Genomic DNA, 15,335 nt, shown 5'->3' with positions numbered 1-15,335 from the left:
AATAGTTACGCCTCAAGTAGGACTTGGGTCTGTAATGCTAATTTGCATTCAGGCACCTTAAAAGTGCTTTAGAAGATGTGAGTAGAATGGGCCTGGCGGCCAGGAGCTCACTAAAAATACTTATCACCTGAGTCTCATTTTATCCCCTTTGATCAAATATTTCCCATCCAAGACCTACTAGTCTTCCTTCCCTATAATGTTTGAAAAACCTGCTGAGAGTACTCAGCTGTTTCTAGATAATAGTTTAATAGAATATCAACATAATCTATTCATTCCACAAAGCAAAACTGCATAGCTAATAATGGGAGTGGAAATTTTATTTTATTTTATGGTATAAAATATGAAACAGATAAAGATTATTTTTCTGAGCAATTAAACCCCAGGGGAAAAAAGAGAAAGTTATTCAACAAACAAGAAAAATAAGCTCCTACAACGTCACAATGTTCTTCCCCCCCAAAAGCTGCCCTCTGAGAGTTGGTACATCAATATCAAGGAGACTCAGGAGTTTTTTGAAAATCAGTGAAAAACATAAGAATGCACCAGAACTACTACAGGGAATGATGTCTGTGTTGCTGCCATGCAGATAATTCTTAAGGGGAGCCTCCATGTTCCTAAAACTGAAGGGAAAATCCTTTGGAAATACTGGCGATGTTTTCTCTGCTGCATTAGCGCACTAGAGACGGGGGGTGAGACAGCAAAGCAGAGAGCCAGCCTTCAGGAAGACACAGACGGTCACGAAGATAAACGGAAACACTGCCTCTTAAATGAACTCTTTCTGGTTATGTTAAACCAGACAGCAGTGAGACAGCTGGAAAGATATTTCAATATCCTTAATGAACAAGGAAAACAATCTCCCGGTAGAAATCTGAATGAAAAATAATGGGGCAGGGGCTGGACCTCTTCTCCCTACTCGACTGTCCACAGACCTGCAGCTTAGGGTGGTAAATGGGTTTCAAAAGGCAGCTTTCAGTCCATATTAAACTTCAAATAAAAGGAGCAGAAAGTTCCTTGAAAGTTATGTTTTAACTTTTCCCAGGTAAACACAGTTCAAAGCTTACCCATCACTGTTTCATTATGCTCACGGAGCTCCATACTGGTCACGATGGGACATCATTTTCGACACTCTAAGTTCGACACTACTTAGGGACTTTAATAAAGTGAAATACTGCTACCAGACTTCTTAGGTGTGAAAGAAAACCCAAGTGGTATTTTATCAGTAACACTGCTTCTATAAAAACGCTGCTGTATGACACACCTGCATGTACATGTCACAGAGACACAAACCTACGTGCATGCACAGAGGTGTGCATGTGTGTGCGGCAGCCTACGTCCACAGGTGCAATTCTGTGTGGTTTTTCAGTTACAGACACTCACTTGTAACCCTAAGACTTCTGAATGATTCTAAAGTCATATACAGTATACGGCAGACAACGATCTTACACAAGAGGCTCAGTTCGGCAGGAAACAGACCGCATTTGGCATTACGGGCAGGTCTCACCACTGCCCGGCTTGGGCTGCACACTTTGTGCTGAGACGGAAAGTGCACGTCTCCCAGTAACTGTAAATCAGGGTGAGCAGAGACAGATGGCACTGCTGGGAAGATTTTATTGCTTTAAGGATCCAAAGGTCAAGACTGTAAAAGACATTTCAAAGTGATTTTATTTCCAGTACAGCCTCTAAATTTGGGTAAGTACAAATAAAAACATGTCTGCAAATGTGAAAAACAACCACACCAAGAAGGTGAACAAGATTTACAAGTTATAATATTTGAAGATAATAATTATCTCCAAAACATTGTTGATATTTTCGCTAACTTATCAAAGTCTGTGGTAAGCAGAATTCTAAGACACATCTCACCCCTCAAAATTCTCTGGTTCTGGGAACCGCCCCCAACCTTGAGTGTGAGCTAGGTGTGCATATGATGAACTAGCAGCCCCACGTTCTGTTTTCTGTGTGGCAGGAAGGATGTGCAGATGTAATCAAGGTTCTAAACAGGCTGCTTTTGGAAAGCAGGAAATTATCTTGGGTAGACATGACCCAGTCGGGTAAACCCGTCAAAGAAGTCAGAGAGATTCAAAGCCAGAGACTCTCCTGGGGCCCCGAGGGAGCAAACTGCCAGGCTGTGGAGAGGCCGTGTGGCAGGAAGAGCAGGCAGGCTCGAGGACCAGGGGTCGGCGCCCCTTGGCAAGCAGGAGAGCGGGGACTTCAGTCACACAAACACAAGGAACTGAATTCTCCCAACAGTCAGTGAACAGGAAAGAAAACCCCAAACCTCAGATAAGATCAATTCTGAGACCCTGAGCAGAGAACTCACTAACCACTATGTGAAGTCACTGACCCTCCAAAACTGTGAAATACTAAATTTTTGTTGTTTTAAGCTGCTAAGTTTGTGGTAATTAGCAATAAAAAACTAACACAAAGTGCATGGCTAAACACAGTAAAAGTCAATATAAAAAATTAACGCTATGTCTCTAAAAAAGACTCTTAAGGTGCCTACCAAATTTAAAAGGAAAGACACACAGGTGGTAACGATGTAGAAAATACAAAGCTGACAATCCAAGAAAACAGTCCTACATCTCAAAATATTAGTAGGAAGAGACAGCAGGAGGAGACAGCCTAGCTCAGGAACAAGACAAGGATGCCCACGCTCCCCACCCCTGATACCACAGCACAGGGAGAACCTTCCCCAGCAATCAGGCAAGAAAATAAACAAATAAAAGGCATCAGAACTGGGTAGGAAGAAGAAAAATTGTCTCTGTGTGAAGCTGACATGATTTTATACATACAAAATCCTCAACACCCCACTAAAAACTGTTAGTTCTAATCAACAAATTCAGTAGAGCTGCAGAATATAAAATTAACATACAAAAATCAGCAGCATTTCTATACTACTGAGTAATAATGAATTATCTACAAAAGAAATAAAGAATAATAATAAAATAAAAACAATTTCATTTACAGTAGCATCAAAAACAATAAAGTACTTAGGAGTAAACTTAACCAAGAAGGTGAAAAATCTTTACTCAGAAAACTACTAGATATTGATGAAACTAATAAAAGACACAAATAAATGGAAAAGAATCCCATGTTCATGATCGGAAAAATTAATATTAAAGTATCAGTACTACCAAAAGGCATCTATAGATTCAACACAATCCCTATTATGATCCCAGTGGCATTTTTTAAAGAAGAATTTACAGAAATTTTAAAATTTATATAGAGCCACAAAAGACCCCCAAATAGCCAAAGCAATCCTGAGAAAGAAGGACAAAGCAGAAGGCATCATACGTCCTGATTTCAAACTATACTACAAAGTTGCAGTAATCAAAACAGAACAGTACTGGCATAAAAACAGACACACAGATCAATGGAACAGAATCAAGAGCTCAGAAATAAACCCCAGCACTTACAGTCAACTAATATTTGACAAGGGAGCATTCAATAATTCAGTCTCTTCAATAATTGGTGCTGGGAAAATTGGACATCCACATGTAAAAGAATAAAATTAGACCCTTATTTTACATCACTCACAAAAGTTAACTTGAAATGAATTAAAGATTTAAGTGTGAGGCCAGCAACCATGAAAATCCTAGAAGAAAACACAGGAAAAAAGCAACCTGGCATGGGTCTTGGCAATGACATTTTGGATATGACACCTAAAGCATAAGCAACGAAATAAAAAAATACACAAGTAGGACTACATCAAATAAAGAGCCTCTGCACAGCAAAAGAAACATCAACAAAGTGAAAAGACAACCTACAGAATAGAAAAAAATATTTGCAAACAAAATAGCTGATGAGGGGTTAATATCCAAAATATACAAAGAACTCATATAACTCAACAGCAAAAACCCACAAATAATCCAATTAACCAGTAGGCAAAAGACCTGAGTAGACATTTTTCCAAAGAAGATATATGAATAGCCAACAGGTACGTGAAAAGATGCTCAACATCATTAGCCATTAGGGAAATGCAAATCAAACATACACTGAGATATATCACTTCATGCCTGTTAGAATGGCCATTAAAAAAAAAAAAAGTCAAGAGATAAACGGTGGCAAGGATATGGAGAAAAGGAACACTTCTGCACCACTGGTGAGACTGTATACTGGTGCAGCCACTATGGAAAAGAGTATAGAGGACCCTCAAAAATTAAAAATAGGACTACCATATGATCTAGCAATTCCACTTCTGGGTATCTATCCAAAGGAAACAAAAACACTAACTCAAAAAGATATCTGCCCCCCACCTTCACTGCAGCATTATTTACAATAGCCAAGATATGGAAGCAAACTAAGTGTCCACTGATGAATGAATGGATAAAGAAGTTGTGGCATATATACAGTGGAATATTATTCAGCCATAAAAATGAGAAAATTCTGCCATTTGCAAAAATATGGATGGACTTGAGGGCATTATGCAAAGTGAAATAAGTCAGAGAGAGAAAGAGAAATATTGTATGGTGTCCCTTACATGTGGAATCTAAAACACACAAATCTCATAGAAAAAAGAGATTCAATTTCTAGCTATCAGAGGAAGAGGGAAGGAGGCAGGAGGAACTGGAGGACAGTGGTCAAAAGGTACAAACTTCCAGCAGTAAGATAAATAGGGGGGGAGGGGATAGCTCAGTGTAGAGTTTGTGCTTAGCATGCTCTGGCTAAGGTCCTGGGTTCAAACCTCAGTACTTCCACTTTAAAAAAATCAATAAAATAAAATGAAAAATACATAAATAAGCCTAGTTATCTCCCCCCAAAAAACAAACAAACAAAAAAGGTAAGTAAGTACTCGAGATGCCACGTACAGCATGAAGGCTACAGTCAACACTGCTGTACGATACAGTGGAGAGCTGTTAAGGGACTAACTCCTAAAAGTCCTCACCACAAGGGAAAAAAAAACTTTTTTTCTTTTTTTGCATTTTCTTTTTATTGTAGGTTTATTTATGTATATTTTATATGAGAATATGGATGTGAACTAAACTTGCTTCAATATTCATTTCACAATATATTATATGTAAGGCAAACCATTATGCTGCACCCCTTAAACTTATACAGTGATGTATCCCAATTACATCTCAATAAAATGGGGGGGCACTTAACTAATTATTTGAAATTGTGCCAAACTCTTGGCACAAAATAGATACCCATTTAAATTATTTATATCGCATATTTCACTATGAAAGATTTGTAAGAATAATATTCACTTCTCTCTTAGCCAGTGTGGTGTGGTATGACAATTTTTTGGCAGACAACAAACTTCTAAGTTTCCCCTCAAGAGATTTATTGCATTGGGTTATATTTTGTTTTACTGGTATTTCAGTAAAATATAGCTTTTAAAAAATATAGTGCTAAATACATGCACTTGTATTTTCTTCTACCTTTCTCAAATTGACTTTCTAATGGGTCATTATAAACATAGGAACTTATAAATAGTTCAGTCAATAAACCGTATTTTAGCAAAATGGGCTATGAAGATTTTAAAAATATTTTAGCAATATTTCTATTGACAAATTAAAATAAACAAAGCTCTTGTTAATATATTTCTGAGATTAATCTCTCATCACCTCTACACTAAGTCTCCAACACCAAATATGTTTCTTGGCAACAGAAGAGTGAAATAAACAGGATTAATAAGGCATCCTACAAAATGGAATATGTACTGGTCCAATTTAGGGTACAATAAAGAAAATATATAGCATATATATCACAAATTGATAAACTGTAACCTAACTTTTCTAAGAGTCTTTTTCTTTAAATTTCTGATTACTGTTGATAAAGAAATATATGATGAAAAATTCTGGATTTCCTTTTATCCTAAAACTCATCTGGGAAGTATTTCATTTGACCACAGCCTCAGGTATTCCTCTGTCACTAATTAGAGAAATACTGAATATTTCAACTATAAATTACTTAATTATATTTGTCAGCCTGCTCTAAACCAATTAATTATTTACTTGTAAAAATCTTTGATGCAACGCTATCCAGAGGTTCATTTCTGGAATACAGACCAGGAGCTGTATTTCCTCTTCTACCCCAATTAAGCTGAAGAGTTGAGACAGTGAAATGTATTACTGAGATGAACAATGATCTGTAACATTACTCACTATAAAGGCATGAAGCACGTTCCTCAGAATCCAAGTATCTACTGCTGTCCTTTATAAGCATTAAGTCACTGCCACATTCCTTCCTAAAAGAAGTTCCTATGATTTTTTCGTAATGTAGTCTCTTCTATAAAGAACAGCTTTTAGCACAAATTAGAGTGTTTAGAAAACAATTTTAGAATCTTAGGGCAAAAAAAAAAAACCCTTCCTGTATCAGGAAAAGATCATGTTATACCACTACCATTGTTTACCGACGGGCCCCTGGAACAGGGGAGATAAAGGAAGTGAAATAAGAACATTCTAGCAGCTGTCGGATAGATGGAATATATTCAGAGAGGCACATATAATTACATGTGTGTGTGCATATATTTGTATATATCCCTATAAAAATAGAATACATATATACATACATATTTATCATTTAGCCCTCATAATGACACTCCACGGCAGGTATTAACCCAATTTCACAGATAAGGAAACAGAATCTCAATCATTAAGATGAAGTAGCTAACTCAAGGTCATGTAGCACCACCTTCTATTGCCCTCAGAGTTCCCAGGAAGGGTTTGGCCGTCCTGTTACAAACTACAATTAGACCCTCTTATTCCTTTATAAAACTTATTACAACTCCAGTTATACAGTTTCCTATGAGTTTTAGTTAAATGCCTCTTGGTCCCACTAGACAATGAGTTTCAAGAAGGCATGAACCATGAATACAGCATGAGGTAAATATCCAATAAATAAATTAAAGAGTGCTGTTTTGAAAGGCCACAAATTGGTATATTTATTTGAAAGAATAATTTGGCAGTATCTGTTATGGCTTAAGGTGCACATACCCTATCACCCAGCAACATTATTTACAGAAATGGATGTAACTGTCTATTGAATAGAGTGTGTGTGATGCTGTTGTACTGAAACATACAAGGCCTGGTCCTGGAGCTTTCTCTATAAGAATTAAAAACAATGGAAACAGTGCAAGTGTCTCTCAATAAAGCAATCACTAAGTACACTGTGCTGTGTCTGAGAAAGAACACACACACCAGTATATGTTCTTTTATTTGTGTGTGTCTGAGTGTAAAGGTACAAAATGAAGTCGGGAAGGGTTCTGCACGTGCAAGTCAGTGGTCACCTCTGGCGGATGGGAATGCAGGCGGACAGTTAAGGATCTTCATCACTTGAGAAAACCAGAGACACCTTATATTAAAAAAATTACAAACATTAAGCTTACTAAGTCAACAGAGAGAAAAGCCATTAACTCTGTGTTCTGTTAAAACGCATCCATCTGTGATCATATTAATCCTATTAGATGAAGGGCCAGAAGGGTTCTCACAGGTCAGATCCTTCCAAGTGATTAAAATTCATCACTCCCTCCCAATATAACTGGGTATTTGGTCAGGTCTAAAACACCACACTGCAGGAGACATATGTGAATGCAGCCAGGAAATGAGGCTATTCCACCCAAGTGAAACTGCTTGGTCAAACTCTCTACTCTGGGTACTGGGAGAACTTGCTGTGACGGCCGATATGCTGAGACTACTGCAAGGTCTGTAAGTGCAGGCTCCAAGAGGATCGGGAAAGCCAGACCCGGAATGTCTTACGTCTTGACTCGGCAGACTGATGGTAAAGGACCAGGTCATTAAAGGCGTACACGATAAAGCCTCCTGGAGAGGGAGGACTGATGTCACTAACCCTTCACAGAGGAGCCGCCCCAGTGCCCTACCAAAGCACAGTAAGCTGCTCTAGAAGCTTCCAACTCACTAGGAATCAGCTGACACCTTTTATTAAAAAAAAAAAAAAAAAGTGCCTTAAATAGTCTTTTACATGATAGATACCTTTAAATTTAGTCAGAAGCCCCCAGGGTGTTTTAAGGGTACAGCCATCAATTCTATAATGGCAAGTTACTACTTGTTACCAAACAGAATTCTGTTGTTCTGAATCTTACTGGGGCCACTGGGGCAGCTGATAAAAAATTTCCTTGATGATGTCAATGGACAGCAAGTCTGTTTAAACAGGAAGCTGAGTTCATCACCACAGTAAATATAAGATCACACTGACAAATTTTTCCTCCGTCACTGGCTGGGGAAATCTGAATCTGCTGGGGATGGAGGTCACAGGGCTTCTGGAGGCACCCTGGCCTTGCGCCAGTTTTCCCAGGCAGGGAAGGGTCAGCGGCGCCCTCCTCCAGGCGCCCTGGCGTCTGCCCAGGCACAGCGCCCTAAGTGTGACGTAGGAGCAGCAAAGAAAGCAAACCCGATGGAGAGAGAGCGAGAAACCCTAAAATCAAAATCCTAAACCATCAACTTCTCCATCGACAGCAAGACTTTATAACTGAAGCGGTTTCCTTTACCTGCCTTCAGCAGGGATTTGAGGTACTTCCCCATGGGGGTCTGCCCTCTTTTCCTTCCACTATAAGCAATTAAATAGCTCTTATACCTAAAGAAAGGTCTCAGCCGAGAATTTTACATTCATTGTCCCTCTGGCAAGGATTATTTACACTTGCTTTTATATGTCTCATCTTGACAGATAGCTGTTTCGTAAAATTCTGCATTTGTGTATTTGCATTTTTTTTAATTTTTAGTTTTTATTTTTTGGGGGGAAGGTAATTAGGAGATTGAACCCAGGACCTCCTGTATGCTAAGCATATGCTCTACCACTCTAGCTATAACCTCCCCTCATTTGCATTTCTTTTTAAAATTAATACTGTATTTTTAAAAATTGTTAATTAATTTGCAAAGACACATTTTGTTGGTGGTTAGCTGTTTGTGCCACTGGTGGGAAGTCCCTACAACAGAAAGTCAGATAGCTGATTACAAGTGAGTCATCTTACATGGGACTTTAAACATAAACAGAGTCAGCTTGATAGCATTCTGTGAAAGGATACTCCTTCCTTTTATGCAGTGTTTTTATCATTTAAAAAGCAATTCCTAAACTGTCTCCATCTTACAGATGAGGAAACTGAGCCTAAGAGAAGTTATGTGACATAAGAGTTGAAGTGGCTGACGCTGAACTCACACTAGAGAGCAGGGTTCTTAACCTTCTTAACTGACGCTAGCCAACCCACAAACGCCTTAATCAGAGAGCCTGCAAAGGCTTGTAATAGAATGCAAATTGTGTACGCACCAGCATTTTCCTGGAAGAAGGTCAAGGGTTTTATTTGATTTTTCAAAGAAGTTTTGTGATACAAAAATCTTTAGGGGCCACTAAAGTAAAATGCATGGATTTTTGCATCAGACGAGCCTAATTTCAAATACCAGTTTTTCTATTTACTAGTAATGATCTTCTCTAAGTGTCAAAATCACCTCCCAGGATCCTTGTGAAGAGTAAACAAGATAATGCCTATAACGCACCTAGCACTGTTTTTAAAAACCCCTTACAGTAACTGCAGGCAGGAGATGACTGGCTGTGCCCCAGTATCTCCTGAGAGACTGAATACACAGACAGACAACGGCCAGACCATGTATAAAAACAGAGCTTTGAGCCACCGGCCTCAGCAAGCCGACCAGGAAGCCAGCCTTTTATCTTTCACAAACTGCCTGGGAAGCCAGCCTGCTCTGCTCCGTCAGACTTGCAGGAGGCCGGGCTGCTCTCACTAGTGGTGATCCAGTAACTTCCGTAACAATCAGCCAGAATGGCCAGGACTTGGTTGGTAACTGACAGCTTCCCCAATTTTTGTCCCCGCTTCCAACTTAGGACCAACCAGAGAACGCCAGCTCATGGGGGAGGATTAGTGAGCTTGCCCACAGCTCCTTCATGCCTGCGGCCTCCAACCTGAAGCCTCCCCTTCTACCCACTAAAAATATTTCCTGCTCTTCCATCCGCCTGAGATCTCTGCCAACACGCACACGGCAGTGGTCGACTCCCTTGCTCCGGCAAGCAAGCTCACAATTCACAGCCCTTGCTTTTCATCTTGTTGGCCTTCACTGACTTCCAGACTGCTGAACTCATCTTCCAGAGTAATGGAGTCTAGCTGGCACCTGACAGACAGATGAAGACTAGAGGCGCCAGCCTCCCTTGCAGGTGGACACGATCCGGACTAAATTCTGGCTAGCAGGTTGGAACGCTGTGTGGCCAGCGTCCGGGGATGTGCCTTGGATACAGCAGCAAATACGTCCAGACCAGCTGTAATCAGGCCTGGTCTCTGAGAATCTGAGATCAGAACTGCCATATTAGCCCCAGAATTTTATGTAGCAGAAAAATACACATAACATTAATAATATGGCGACAGCTTCCATTTACATAGCCTTACTAAGTGGGAGGCACTCTTCTAAGCTCTTAGCAAGTATCAATCAATCAATCATTTAAAATAACCCTAGGAAACAGGTTCCCTTCTTACTTTGTTTTGGAGGAGATGTGGCACACAGAAGAAGTGAAGCAGGTTACGAAGTTAAGCCCAAGGATAAGCAGTTTTTAGGCTAGTTTTTTTTTGGGGGGGGTTCCTATAATTTGTGGCTGAACTTAAACACAATGAATGTGCCCTTAGAAAAGAAAGTTAATCAACTTTTAAGTCGTTGAATCGGGGTTGGATGCACAAGTCTGAATTCAAGGCCCACTTTCTCCTTCCATGACTCCCTCCCAAAGCAGGGGCAGCCCAGGTCAGACTGCTCCAGCACCTCCCTCCGCCCCGTGCCTGCTGTCCAGAGATGCAGGATCAAGGGTGATCTGCTGGGTGAAGTCAGCTTCAGCTTACAGAAGACAAGTCCTCGGTCTACTTCCAGGCTGGTGCTGGAGTGTTCATACGTCTAAGTGGACCAGCATCAACCTCCCCAGGCAAACCGGCCTCATAATCAGACCATCACTCTGCCTACCATTTATTACACGCCTACTACATGTTAAGCAACATTCTGAGGTCTTTAAGGAATCTCACAAGCCTAAACGTTTAACATACAACTCTATTAGAAAAAACAAATCTTTAGTTTAAAAAAAAAACAACTTACCTTTATCATTCTGGATAGGTCACCAGCATCTGCTAGTTCCAAAACTATGTTTAGTTCATTATCCTCAATGAATGACGCATAATATTTAATTACATTTGGGTGGTTGAGTTGCTGAGGAAAAAAAACAGGCACCAAAAATTTTCTTACTGTGAATTCCCAAGAGTCACTTACAGTTTCATAACTTAAGAATAAACTTAGTTAAAATGCCTTTCAAGTTACAGAAATCTTAATATGACTGTATTTTTCTTTAACCTAGTGAATTTTTAAACAAGTATTATAGTTATTGAAAGTAAAACTAGATAACAATGAATTTTAATATTCTTTACTAGAAATAATAAATTACGCACTTAAAATTTTAAAAAGTATTGCTCTGCCCAATAAATATACACATATGTGTAAAAAAGACAGAATTAAATCACCAAATGTCAAAAAGTATATCCTTCAAAATGGTAACTGTCATTTAAGGGCACTCAATGGCAAATGAAGTATCCCTTTTCACTCTTACTTTGACGTTAAGGCTGAGCCAAGGATAACTCCAACCAGTGGTAAAAATCTAGCATCTACTATATTGTATCTAAATACAGCTTTTACATCAAATAATACAAATAGTCTGAATTTATCTATGCAGTTGATTCATAAAATCCTAAGAAAAATTTCAGAAATATACGCATCAATCTATACACATTTACAATCTTTTTGTTTAATCTTTAAGTGAGTTAACATATAAAACAGTTTCTCAAAGAAACTTACTCAAGAATTACCCTAGCGAGTATGTGCATGATTTTCTTCTCTTCTTTATACTTACAGGTTTTCCCCCCACATTTTCTATGATGATATAGTATTTCTCTAACAAAGGTTTATTAAAGCAATGACTTCATGTACCAAGAAATAACTACAACTTACAGAAAAGTGGAAAGCATGGTTCATTTTTATCTTACTCTTATCTTTTTGAATAAATCTGATTCATTTCAGGCACAAACAAAATTGGCATAAAAAACCAAGTCTTATCTAAAAATTAAAAATATATTTCTCAAAAGAAATTTCACTACAATAAATGTAGTATGAAGATAACTAAAATTTCAGTCATATTCTCTGAGTGGATGAGAAACTGAAAAGATAATTCCGACATTCTCTTTACATCATCCTTTCTAAATCTGGGAAAAAGATACAGAAATATTATTTTTAAAATGGGAGCCATTTGATTCAGTCCACATTCTCAATATATCACATCTTGTGATAACACTAATATGCATTTATATTACTTAACATTTAGAACATGTCTAACTGGGATTGTCAAGAAAAACTTTCTTCAATGTTTTATGTCTTTTTGATTAATTTCCTAGTTTGAAATGGGGAAAAAAAGCTAATCCTACCAAATGTTCCATTTAAATTATTTTATAATGAATTCAAAAGGTAACTGCATTCTTCAATATTCTGACTTCAAATTTATATAATGTTATCTGAAATCAGTGTGGCCTATGTTATGTCTCAAAAATCTTTTTGCTTATAAGTATGATATTTTAATAAATCACTTTTATTTACATATTCAGTTATGTTCAAAACAGTCAACAGTACATTTGTTATTTACCTTAAGGAGATCTATTTCTTTGATACAATCAGCACGGGCTTTGGCATCCATTAAATCAAATATCTAAAAACAGAATCCAGAATTACTTAATAAAATAGCAACCTATGGTTCAAGCTAGCATGTGAGTCCACTGCAACACGTCACACACCATCACACACACTAGGAAGTGCTCTTCCCAATCAGCTCTGAGAAGCTGTGAGGCCTTAGGTGTTTAATCTCACGCCACCACTAGCGCTTACATTCTTCCATCCAAAACGTTAAAAATGGAAAAAGAGAATAGCTGGATATACGAAGTCTTAAGTTCAAACAGAGCAGAATGGAAGTTGTGAGATTGTGATATGTTAATCTAATCAATAGTTAAAATACTGAACAACGTGCTAAGTACACTGCATGAACTTACTCACTGAATTCTCACTTAATCCTTATGAGGACAGTATTAGCAGCGTCCCCACTTCACAGATGAAGAGAAGCAGGCTTAGGGAGCTAAAGTTCACACAGCTAACTGATGGAGCTGCCAGAGGTCATCCTCCAGGTTGTCCCTCTGGAACCTAGACACGTCCAAGCCCTCAACCGCTGACCATCAATGTATATGCTCAGACTGGGTCTGAAAGATCTAATGCACGCATCCTTGAGGGGGCTACCACTCCAAAGCGGTGAAAATTGGTTCTTCGGAGAGAGGGCTGACAAAGTCTTGCTCTTTTTAAGCACAGATTTACATATAACACATAAACAGGTATATCATATCTATGGAGTTCAAATTGCATGGGTGGGCTGATTAGGAAAAAATGTCCAAAAAGGCTCCTTGGAGGTGATAATAAAGGCAAAGTTGAGGAACGCTGATCAACTGTAAAAAACATGAAAATAAATAATATAATCAAAGGGCTCTTTAGTATGTCTCTGAAAACAAAGAAGTGTCTCAATGGTTCAAGTGTGTGGAAAAGTAAATAAAAAAGCAATATGCTAAATACTGCAGAAAATACCTTAATAAGTCAATACTCCAAGCATAAACTGAGGATAACGTGTTCCTGCCCCTGCTCTTCCATCACTCACAAAACTGTGCTGAATGTCAACCTATTATTAGGTTTCATTATGCACACAAGTAAGGAAGCAGCCTGCCGCCCTCAGGACGCACACCATCCTGAGGCAGGCTGCAGACAGGGCCCGAGAACCGGACCCGAGCCGGCCGCAGGCGCTGCTGCGCAGACTGACGTGAGGGCCTCAGGGTTGGGGGGGAGGGGGGGCTGCCGGGAGGGAGGGGGACTGGCAGGGGCCCCGCACTTGACTTACACCTGCAGGACAGTGTAATGCCCCTCACAAGGCTCCTCACAGAAGTAGGTAAAAATGAAAAGTTCACTACTGAAAGCAGTAAACTTCAACAATTTCACATAGAATAGCCCCTCATTCTCCAAACTGCCAAAAGATGCCAGAAAAATGGTGTTGCTGTACAGCAAGTTAAACAACAATGGCCAATATTTACATCAACAGAAAGTTTTGAACTTGATGTTAGTTACCAGTATGAAATACACACACACAACACACACACACACAAACACACAAACACACAAACACACACACACCACTTATGCTTAAAAACCAACGAGGCAAGAGAAGTAACTGACTCGCTGACTCGTGAAGGAGGACGTCAACTCTTGGGAACTACCGCTCACAGGGCACTTGGGATAACTCAAAGAAATTTGGGGTCTTGGACCTTGAAGGAATTCCTGGAAAATTTAAGGCCACAAAGGACAATTCTGGTATGAGTGATTAAAATGAAAAAATCACCAACTTGGAGACATATGTAAAACTAACCTCCCAGTAATCAATGTCTCTATGATGGGAAAAACATTAAAACACAGAAGACAGCGAGCAAGATGAGAATAAGATATGTTATGATAGTTTTAGGAACTCCTCCCTGGACACAAAATACCAAGACAGAAGTGTGCCACATAGAAATCACGAATCTTTAATTCAACTTATAGTTAAATTAATTTACAATTACAAATTAACTTTTATTTTTAACTGAATCTCAATATGAAGTCACTTCTCAAACACTGAGGAAAGAAGCACTGGTGGCCATTTAAGGCAAAACTAAATTCTGAACCAAAAACATTTCATTGGAAATTCACAAGTATCTTGCTTTTTCTCTTAGCCATCATGTCAAGACAAAAATAAAAGCTGAATCTTTAGATAATCATTCCCAGACATAGATTCAAAGCTGTCTGACTTCATGAGCAAGATAAGGCAATATATACAGAAAAAAATCTGGATTTTGTAAAAATATTTTCCATTAACTACTTACAAGCTAGTCTTCAGAAAGCATCTTTTTCCAATTCTACCAAAGTTTCTTTGAATTTTTAAACTGATTTTATACTTGCTAAGAACAAAGTTAGCAGTAGTGTTTTGGCAAGTACTGGCTGATAAATTCTTGATATTCTCTGAATCTTTAAAATGTCTTCTTTGATCGTCTTCCAATTTTACCAAAACTCTGAGAAGAGGAACAATGACTGGGGACAAGCAAGACGGGGTAGGGGGTGGTGTCTGAAGGGGAAATGCCAGCACTGCTCGGAGAGCTGACAAAGTCCCAAGAAAGTCAACCGTTGAAGCCAGACCTTCAGTCAGAGTTCAGAGAGGGCGGGAGAGCGGCTGTAGAAGACCAGGACGGGGTGGAAGCACGGGAGAGAGAGGAGAGCTGAGTCCCACGAGTCCCTCACTCTGTT

The 15,335-nt window shown here is 39.0% G+C and overlaps 1 protein-coding gene across 9 annotated transcripts in view; it reads right to left on the bottom strand.

Annotated features, from left to right (window-relative positions):
- The window catches only part of NEK7 (NIMA related kinase 7), a 129,818-nt gene that overhangs the window by 45,511 nt on the left and 68,972 nt on the right, over window positions 1-15,335 (bottom strand). For all 9 annotated transcript variants that reach the window (XM_032466815.1, XM_032466814.1, XM_032466816.1 and 6 more), the window contains 2 exons: window positions 12,619-12,681; window positions 11,031-11,141 (listed from right to left, as the gene is read on the bottom strand). In XM_032466815.1, the coding sequence (XP_032322706.1) occupies window positions 11,031-11,141; window positions 12,619-12,681 (174 nt within the window). The remainder of the gene's footprint in view (window positions 1-11,030; window positions 11,142-12,618; window positions 12,682-15,335) is intronic.

This window comes from Camelus ferus, chromosome 23, assembly GCF_009834535.1.
Source record: "Camelus ferus isolate YT-003-E chromosome 23, BCGSAC_Cfer_1.0, whole genome shotgun sequence".
Lineage (NCBI taxonomy): Eukaryota > Metazoa > Chordata > Mammalia > Artiodactyla > Camelidae > Camelus > Camelus ferus.
The sequence above is the reverse complement of the archived record's forward strand: the minus strand, read 5'-3'. Positions and strand labels throughout refer to the sequence as shown.